The sequence below is a fragment of the Nasonia vitripennis genome, chromosome 3, assembly GCF_009193385.2.
Source record: "Nasonia vitripennis strain AsymCx chromosome 3, Nvit_psr_1.1, whole genome shotgun sequence".
Classification (NCBI taxonomy): Eukaryota; Metazoa; Arthropoda; class Insecta; order Hymenoptera; family Pteromalidae; genus Nasonia; species Nasonia vitripennis.
The window spans coordinates 6473117-6482953 of NC_045759.1; the positions used below are offsets into that span (position 1 = coordinate 6473117).

General features: G+C 35.6%; 1 protein-coding gene across 2 annotated transcripts; it reads right to left on the reverse strand.

Annotated features, from left to right (window-relative positions):
- Nucleotides 1-7401: 7401 nt before the first annotated feature.
- On the reverse strand, nucleotides 7402-9577 carry Or139 (odorant receptor 139). Of its 2 annotated transcripts, XM_008215087.4 has the most exons (10): nucleotides 9360-9577; nucleotides 9062-9184; nucleotides 8874-8991; nucleotides 8535-8799; nucleotides 8367-8468; nucleotides 8208-8298; nucleotides 7994-8130; nucleotides 7785-7917; nucleotides 7618-7705; nucleotides 7402-7525 (listed from the first exon to the last, which is right to left on the reverse strand). In XM_008215087.4, the coding sequence occupies exons 1-9, from the start codon at nucleotides 9504-9506 to the stop codon at nucleotides 7655-7657; spliced, it is 1167 nt and encodes a 388-aa protein (XP_008213309.1). In that variant the 5' UTR covers nucleotides 9507-9577; the 3' UTR covers nucleotides 7402-7525; nucleotides 7618-7654. The 2 variants fall into 2 exon arrangements, with proteins under 2 accessions (XP_008213309.1, NP_001177542.1); NM_001190613.1 differs by lacking the exon at nucleotides 7402-7525 and having other exon boundaries at nucleotides 7655-7705; nucleotides 9360-9506.
- Between the last annotated feature and the right edge of the window lie 260 nt (nucleotides 9578-9837).

Genomic DNA, 9837 nt, shown 5'->3' on the forward strand with positions numbered 1-9837 from the left:
GTTTTTTTGAAGACTTGTTTTCAGCATTACCAAACAGCAGTATCCAGCATTGAAAATATGTTCACATATGCGGAAATTAATCAGAAGAGATCTGGTTGGAAATAGAGAAGAATAAAGATTGCTTAACTCAAGACGTAATCACAATATCAAACATTGAAAAATTATCTACGAATTATGTATTTGCTTACAGATTAAGTCGAATAATAGTATACCGAGTGATAACCGGATGTTTCGCAATGTACATACACTTTTACTTACCAAGTTTATTCGACTGAAAATATTATCCCTGTTTTTTTTTTGGTATATAAGCACAATCTCTTTTACTTCATTTAATCGCAGTAAGTTCAGTCAGTATCACCCAGCATCAAAGTTGATGATTTTTACTTTTCAATACAAGGTATGATATAATGGTTAAATATTCTAAATTTATTTCACATATTCTATAGTTGTATTCAGATATTTGGAAATAAATTAATGAATGTCTTTTATAGATGAATTCTTTGAGTTTGTAATTAAATTTAAGATACATAAAATTTTTTCTTATAAAGTTTTCTTCTTCTGCTGATTTCTTGACTTGCGTTTGATTATTAGTATAGCGTGTATCAAGGACGTAAAGTAGTCGATTTCAGCGACGGTAAAGGCTACACCTTGCACGAGCTCTCATGGCCTTCTGCTACACGATATTATTTATACTACTTGTGTTAAAAGTTGTGTTAAAAGTATTCTTGTGTGATTTTGATGGAATTAATTGCATCTCCACTGTCTCCTAGGGCAAAGTATTTTCCGCTCGATAGTTGTGAACAGAAAAAAGTCACTTCTGGTACAATAAATCGGGTGCAGAGAAACGCTAATTTTATTAAGCTTATCAAGAAATTCAAAAGTTTAAATGCAAAATATGTGTGAGCCATTTGCAAATGGATTGTTTTATGAGTATTAGTTAATCAATACGGAAATTTTATAATTTCAGACAGACAGGAAGTATCAATTGACAAATTGATAATAAAATTACTTTGCACAAATCATACAACAACCAAAACTGTTGTAAGTATACTAATACATAAATAATGAATTTTCTTTTCTACATAAGAAAAATTAATAAGTAAAACTTTTTTTCAGAAATCTTAGCTGCAAGCTAACCAAAGGCAACTTATAATACATATACTTTATCAAAAGTCGATATAATGGCGAATATTATACAAGAAACAGTTAATAGCAATAATGAAATCGGAGCAATTCTAAAACTCCTCGACAACGGAGAGGAGACAGTAAGCTCAATTGGCGAACACAAGGATATAATATTAGTACTAGGTATAACAGGTTCTGGTAAAAGTACCTTCACTCATTACGTCTCTGGACACGATAATGAATTAGTATCAAAACAAATTGGATTAGGCGAATACATTATAGGAGATAGAAACAATAAAATTAGCGATTCTACTATTAAATCGAAAACGAATTTCCCAGAATTGATCGTAGACACGGAAAACAATATAGCTTTTTATGATTGTCCTGGATTCCAAGAAACAAGAAGCACAGCACATGAAATATCTGAGACTTATTTCATTAAGAAAATAGTTGACAATACTAAAAATGTTAAACTGGTTTTTACAGTAAGCTTTCCTTCGATAAGAGAAGGTATGGATAGGCATGGATTCACGTTGCTTTTGGAAAACGCTGTTAAATTTATTAAGAATATTAAAAAATTTGAGGACAGCATAGCTCTGATAGTAACAAAAGTTGATAACTTAACAAGGCCAGGAGACGAGGAAGACGACGAGGGAGAGCCTATACCAGTTCTCGTAAAAGATAGTGAGCATATAGAGAATATTGTTAAGTTCATCACAAAAGCTAAAAAAGATCTACCGAAAGATGACAAAGATTATCATAAAAAAGTTCAGTTTATTGACGCCTTATTAATCCAAACTGCAAAACAAGAATATAAAAATATTGGTATTTTTAGAAGACCGAATAAAGTTGGCGTGCTGAGCAAGATAAAAGCATTTACTAAGCGTAAGCCACAGCTCAGAGAAATAATATTCGATAAAATACAATTTAGTCCTGTTGAAGAAAATGACTTTGCTTATACACTGTCAGATAAAGCAGAAAGACAAATAGATGATTTGATTGAAAAAATAAATTATAATATCGCTTCTCAAATTGAAAAAATTGGACAAGAAATCACGGAATATTATCAAAGCCAAGAGAATAATTTGAATGACATTGAAGATTTACGTAACGTGGTGCAGTCGGGGTATAAATCGTTCAAAACCATCCAGATGGATACAACACTCGTAGAACCTCTAGATCTCTTAACGAAAGTACACGAAAACTTGAGTAATTTGAAAATTACAATCGGGAAAACGAATTTTTCAAACATTAACAATCATTTAGAATATATCAAGTTTTTGAAGACTATCAGTAATAAAACTGTCAAGGCAAGAACATCGCGTTTGGCTGAAAAATTTGAAGATTTAGTAAACTATTTAAACGGTTCAAGACAATGGTATTCGTTTCTAATTGAGTTTGATAACATTTTGTCAGAATATGAAGTATTGAAAAATATAAGTAAACACCAGACGAAGATAAACGAGTTGAAAGATACCATAGTACTGGAGAAAAATTTGATCTACCAAAATCGAAAGAATATCACTGACAAGATAAAACTCTTCCTAAACGAAATCGGCAAAGACAGTGTGAATTCTATAACAGAGGAGCCTTTTGACATGCCGATAGGCGAAAGAAAACTTATGTTTTTGACTAAAATATTGAATTCAGCACTTCTCTCAAGTAAAGACAAGCCTTTATGTTCCGAAGGCAAGTTAGTCATTCGAGGCAAAGATGTGAAACTAAGTGACATCTTCGAAACGGAATGTCCTCTATCGAAATCGATAGAAATATTCGCATTAAATAACGTGTACATTGATGCTGATCTCGATAGAACTGACAAGCAGACAGAACTTTCAATTATAGCTCCCACGTGGAATGTCATAGGCCATCCTAAAATAATTCTTGATGGCAAGTCTGGAGATGAGCATAAAGATAAAAGTGCTCCGGTAGTCGTAGGTGGACCGGGCACCGATGGAAACAATGGCAAAGCTGGCAAACCAGGTGGTCCTACTGGAAGATTCTTGAGCATTGGGCACCGTTTCATTAATGGCGAAAATCTTAGCATCTCTTTGAAAGGAGGCGATGGCGGTCCGGGACAAAATGGCAGTGACGGTTTGGAAGCAAGAGATGGAGACATTATGGGCGATCCCAACGATAAAGCATTCCAATTTCCCGATTTCGGACACAATTGCTACGTTGTCGACGAGGATGTAAAACAAGTTGAAAATGTCATGATAACTACCCAAAAGCATAAGTGCTTTATCGACGGCAAAAAATGCACAAAGGGAGGAAAAGGCGGTAAAAGAGGACCAGGGGGAAAAGGTGGTAAGACCAGCAAAGAAAAGATATTTGTACTCGATGACAAAAGTCGCACGACAAACATCATGATTGATCGTGCTGAAGGAAAGGTCGGCGCTAGCGGAAATCAAGGACTTGACCAAAAAGAAGGAAAAAAGGGACAGTCTATGACATTCGATTGGAACATCGTTACTACCCACTATATATTTAATCCTATAATTAGTAATGTAGCTTCCGAAATTGTAAAAACGAACCACACAGATTGTGAATCGTCGAATACAGCTGCCGGTCTCGTTAATATTGAAGAACCAGTAGAACCGGATGTCGTTGATGTCCCAGCCATACTGAACAACTACAAAGGCTACGCAAGAAAGAATTTACATAATAACATAAGAGAAAAGTCTTTGAGAGAATTTTTGAATCAATTGGAGGAAGATAAAGAAGTAAAGGGTGAATTTAACACACTGGGATTTGTTAATGAGCTTCAAGTCTTAGAAGATCAGTTCTATGAATTGCGCAAAGAGTTGTCCTTTTTACCTTTCTACGAATCATTATTAAAAAGAATAACTGAATATGCTAATGAATTGCAGTCGAATAACGAATTAACCGAAGACTATGTAAAAGCACTCAATTACTTGTACGCAGCAACTTTGAGCAAAGTTATTAGCATCAATGATCGTACTGCTAATACATTGGCTCTAGATCCACAAGCATACTTTGAATTAGAAGCAAAGAATATTGAAAAATTGAAGGACTTTACCAGTGAAGCATTAAAAGACGATTTGCATAAAAATTACGACGATTCAATAAAAACGAAAATTGCCGAGGCCCAAGCATTCATTGACACTAAAATAACGCCAGAATTCGACGTCATTACGAAGCAAATAGATGATCGAATAAAAGAATTAATTACCGATACGAAGTCTCGAGAAAACGAAGCAGAGAAAAAAAAAACCAAACTGATCGATCAAGAGAAAGAGTTGAAACACCAATTGTTGATAAAAACGTTTTTAGGCACTGTACAGATGGCAGGTAAATTTTTAAGCTTTGCTGGTCCAGTTGGAACAGCTGTTGGAGTGGGTATTAATGCAGGAGTAGGCGTTATCGGAGCTTTAGCATTAACTGACGAGGAATCGACTGTACCCGAAAAACTGATGGAATTACCAGCTTCGGTCAAAAATTCTTTTCCGGTCTTGAAAAATGAGTTGGAGAATAAACAAAAATTATTGAAAACCCAATTAACTGACGCTGAAAATCAATTGAAAGGAATAACTCCTCAAAAGCCAGAGCCCGATACAGAGGCTCATATAAAAGAGGTCCACGACAAAATATCTAATCTGACGAAAGAAATGAATCAAGAAACAGATGTGGTAGCTTCCTATGAGAAAATAAATGGAAAGAAAAAAGAAATTATAAAATTGCTAGATGAGAAAATTGTTCTATTTGAAAAACAAGAAAAGGAGTTGAGTTCGGAAAGTCTTAAGACATGGGTAAAAAGACTGGATCGCGCTAGCACTATTCTCAGCATGGCCCAGTTGCCTATTGATTTGTACAAAACTATTAGTAAGGATTCGAAGAAAATTGACAAAATGAGTAAAGCCATCAAGGAAGCTAATGTTAAGATAAAACAACTAGAACAATATGAAGACAATATTTACCGACTTGTGATCCCTAAGTGTACATTTATAAAAAATCAAGTAGAAAACCTGAGCCATAATTCAAAAGGCAAATCTCATGCTGCTCTGGACATAAGTAAATGGGAAATGCAGAGCTCCCTGAAAGATGTCAAGCGCGTGATAAAACAATTGACTAAGGAATTCCCTGCAGAAAGCATAGCTCATTACATTGAAAAATTAGAAGAGGCGATGACAGCTATGATAAAGATGTACGATCTAATACAAGACTATCACGATAAAACAGAATTGGTTGATTACATTACAAATATAAACTCCAATCAGGCAGTGGAAATCCCTATAAGCGATGTTACATTGAGAAGGGCTGTTGATCATGTGAAAGTGATTCTGCATTCTAATCTTATACTAGAAAGCTACGAAAAAGGTATGAATTCATTTAGACAACACATATATCCATTTGCGAATTACTATTTACTCAAATTTAAATCTCCGTTTAAAACCCGACCGAGTAACATTAATGCATTAGTGTCCAGCGCTGCTAAAGCTATGAGACTTTTACAACTTGACATTGCTAAATCCAAAATCACGATCGATAAGTACGATCATTGCATACTTAATCAAGCTTTTACTCTGGAAGATAAAAGCCCATTTTTCGTGTGGAATCACGATGAAAATAAACTCGCCATATCAAACCTATTGAGTGGAAAAGAAGTAATATTGAAGAGCTACATAACGAAAGGTTTAATAGATATGAATGCAGTAAAATTCAAAGAAGTGGGAATCAACTTTGCAATAAAATCAGCAAACAAAGACCTGCAAGACGAGTTAAATGATGCACTAACAAAATTCCATGTAACCTTGGTGCACTTGGGAAATTCTCAGTACAGATGCGTCGATAAATTCCATGTGATAACACACGATAATGTAACTATTAACTATTCTTTGGGTGATAAGCAAGGTGATTCAAGGAAATTCAATACTGTTTATGGTAAATTAAATGAAAATGAACCTATGCTTAGTCCATACGCAATGTGGACTATGCAGCTCACTACTACCAAAAGCAATTTCGGTTTCTTGGAAAAATATAGAAACCTGCCAATAGATCTTGCATTGGAAGGAATTGGCAAATACGTTGACAATGGTATCATTGTTCCCATGTGTAATCTTAAATCTGTCTGTAACGACGATTTGAGTAACTATTACAAAATCGATGACTCTGTACTCGAAGCGAATAACACTGTTGTATCATCAGTCAAACGCAATTCAAGAAGCCATCGAGAAATCTCATCTTTACGCAAAAAGAGACAAATTCAACAGAGAAAACGTCGCAGCCTCAGTCCAAATGAACGAATCCAACATGCGGATGCAGATTTATTTGCAACAAACGAAGCTTACAGCAGTACAAAATCTTCGTTCATAAATAACATTTTTAATGCGGTAGGTGCTAGCTTATTGGCGTTGGAATATTTGAATCCAGCAAACAAAATAAGTCAATGGTTTACCAAAAGTGGCAAAAACATTGACCAAGAGGATTTCTTCAACTTTGAAAAAAACGTGGCCTACCCGTCTTCGAAATTCATAAATGTTGAATCTTACAATTCTGAGATATCAGATGCATCCAATAACTTCATAAATGATGAATCTGCAACCGTCAATAATATTGTATACGATTCTTCTGTTTGTAATCATGGCAATTTATTATTGTTGGATTTGGTAATTCGTTCAAAGAGTGGTGTTAAGCACGAGCATGAGAGGATCGTAGACAACAAGCATATGAATTGCGAATATGCTCAGAGTCTTGCATACCGAGAACATATACCTTTATAAATCTGAGAGCGCATACAAATATTTTTAAACGTTAATCAGAATTTTATCCGTCTTTTTTTTTTGTTCACTTTTTTAATTTGTTATTGATATAAACTGCGTATTTATATACGGAGTAAATATAATTTAATTTTTTTTTTTAATTTATCATATGAATGAAATTATCTAATAAAACCTTGTACATAAGACATAATCACTTTGTAAAATAGGATATTGTGTACCAAGGGCGTAAAGTCTGCTTTTTTAGGCCAAGTGTGGAGTTTGCAGTACGAGTCAAGGCGAGTTATCCCGAGCCAAAGGCAGATTTACAACGAAATTCTACTATGAGATACTGGACGACTCTGCTTTTTCAGGCAGGCTAAAAGAAGCATTATCGATGCACTGATTATAAAAAGCACGGTACACAACTAGGGGCGAAAGTTGGCTTTTTCACACTCGGATGATGGTTGAGCACTCGTGTCCGTCTCTAGTTGTGTAATGTACTATTACATTTGTAATATATTGGAGTTTTCAGCTGTTATAAATAATGTATACGGTATAAAAATGAAAATACAATAAAATTTACTTGTCTAAAAAGGTTCTTTTTTATAATTGTATCTCGAATTTTCCTTCATCGTCTTCTTTAATTCACACATGCTTCCAACTATACATTTTTTCGGGGTCTAATAAATAAGAATGATAAATATAATATAAAATTTTTTTCTCGTTTGTTGATTTGCTCTATATGTATATGTGTATTTATATTTATTTATACGTATTCTGGTTGAGATGGCCAGGGTCGAGTATCCAATCTATCTAAATGATGCAAAAACTGTCATGTACGACATGGATGTTTTTACAATCTTGAAACGAAACAAGTTTTAAAATCAGTACAAGCATATAATTACTCTCTATTATAACGCTGCTAAAGAATGAGTCTACCTTTGCGAAATTGCTGAAATTCATAACGTATATTCCTCCGGCGGTCAATTGGCACGGCTTCGAACATCGCAAGATCATCAGGTTTAACAACTTTTGAGCCCTCGTTGAGCAAGTATACCACTCGTTGAGGTAACTGTCAATGAAATTTAATAATTTTAATCAAGCTTCATGCTAATTGATTATATAAAAAAATGAAATGGGCAACTCACGCATCTTGAAAAAGTCCAATACTTAAGTCTGTGAGTTTCTGGCCTGGCCAACTTAAGTAGAACAGATGGACCACAATTCCTACCATGATCATGGAGTAACGAATCAGTTCCATCGTTTGACCAAACCTCGTGAGCACCTGAGTACACAAATATGCTGGATGAATCATGACGTCAAATATCATGAAAGACACACGCATTGATCTATGTAACTGACAATGATACACTCAAAGCTGAGAAAGAGTACGTTTACCCCAACCAAGATCAAGAAGGACGACGAGTACGAGGACTCGAGGATGTCCGTGAAGCTGCAAAATCATACAACTCTTACTACACCTAAAGCCACAAAAACAGCAAGTCAACTCCGATACTAAACTTTATAATATCCTTGTGCAACCGAATAAGCTGAACAATCAGCCTATAAGATACATCCTTCCGACTATCACAACTTGGCTGGGTACACATTTGCAAGCGTAGCCTGAAATCTCAGTTTGAAAACTTCTAAAAACTATAGACTCACATACACGGCGCCATGGAAACCTACTTGACAATAGCGAGAAGTCCAAGGCAATGCTCAATTGAGGCAGCATACATTGAGTCGACTGCACAGATGAGCCAAACTGTGACGGCAGCTGGAACGAGCTCGAACGCGTAGACCTTGCCGTAATCCTCGACGTTGTCCACGATGAAATACTCTCCGCCAAGTATATAAAGTCGAGGTCTGGTTTCGTTCAGAGGATCGATCATGTCCAATAGTACTGGGGCCATCGGCAGCAAGCTGTATGCCGAGGCGGCGATCACTATGTACACTGGAATTCGTATATTATTATCGTATTATGCGACTCTTTTACAGTTATATTGTGTAAGCAATATATCAATATACTTATGTAACTGATGGTCAAGAACCAGCCACTTTCAGAGTACTGAGAAAGTATATTCACTTCATTCTCGTCCTTTATTGCCTGCCAGTTCTTCGCTATGTTATCGTACACCACTTTCAGCTATGGGTGTAACGCAAAATGGATGAGACGTGGATTATCGCAAAAATCATCGTTATCGATATGTTACAACCTTTTCCTCGTAGTAAACGGAGGTGAGAAACTTGAGATAAGTTGTCAATATGAACAACAATATCGCCGCGTGCTCGAGCACCATGTCCATGTTGACTCCGAAGTAGTTGTATATACGAACCAACTGGAAAATTGAAGTAATCACGAGTTCACACTTTTTTAACAAATTGGTAAATTAAAAAACGATATCCCAGATAATTCTTGAATGCACTTATGAAGGTTTCTATATATAAACGCGCTCATGGACGTTAAACATTTTACAGCAGTTCACACGCAACGATAAATTAGCTAACTCTCACCTGAGGAAATATAACAAAAACTCCGAGAATGAGATTGATAAAAGTGCGTATGCAGAACTTTCTCCGACGACTTTCGTAAGGCCAGAGTCCAGTGCTCTTCAGCAATGCCTTATTAACAGAAAAGTAGTGTTGGTCGAAGATCTCCATGTCTTATCTTTTTCTCTCTTCCCGTTACTAACGAACAAAGGAAAAGGCTCACCTCCGTTAAAACAATCCTCAGCTGATGCGTGGGTGTGTAAAGCCAGCAGCTAGCCATAATTCGCCCATACTTAAGTGTAATATACATTTTTTACGAGACTATTATATAGCTTTGAATAAGTCGCCGCAGCTAAAGGGTATACTCTTTTTTTTCTCCTCGAAGCTTTTTGCGGCTATTTTTCCGTACCTTCGCTATTTGCATTTGTAATGTATATTTTCAGTCGCCCTATACGCCTTTACCACTAATAGCAGTAATTTATTTTTCCTTTAAAATGGAAAC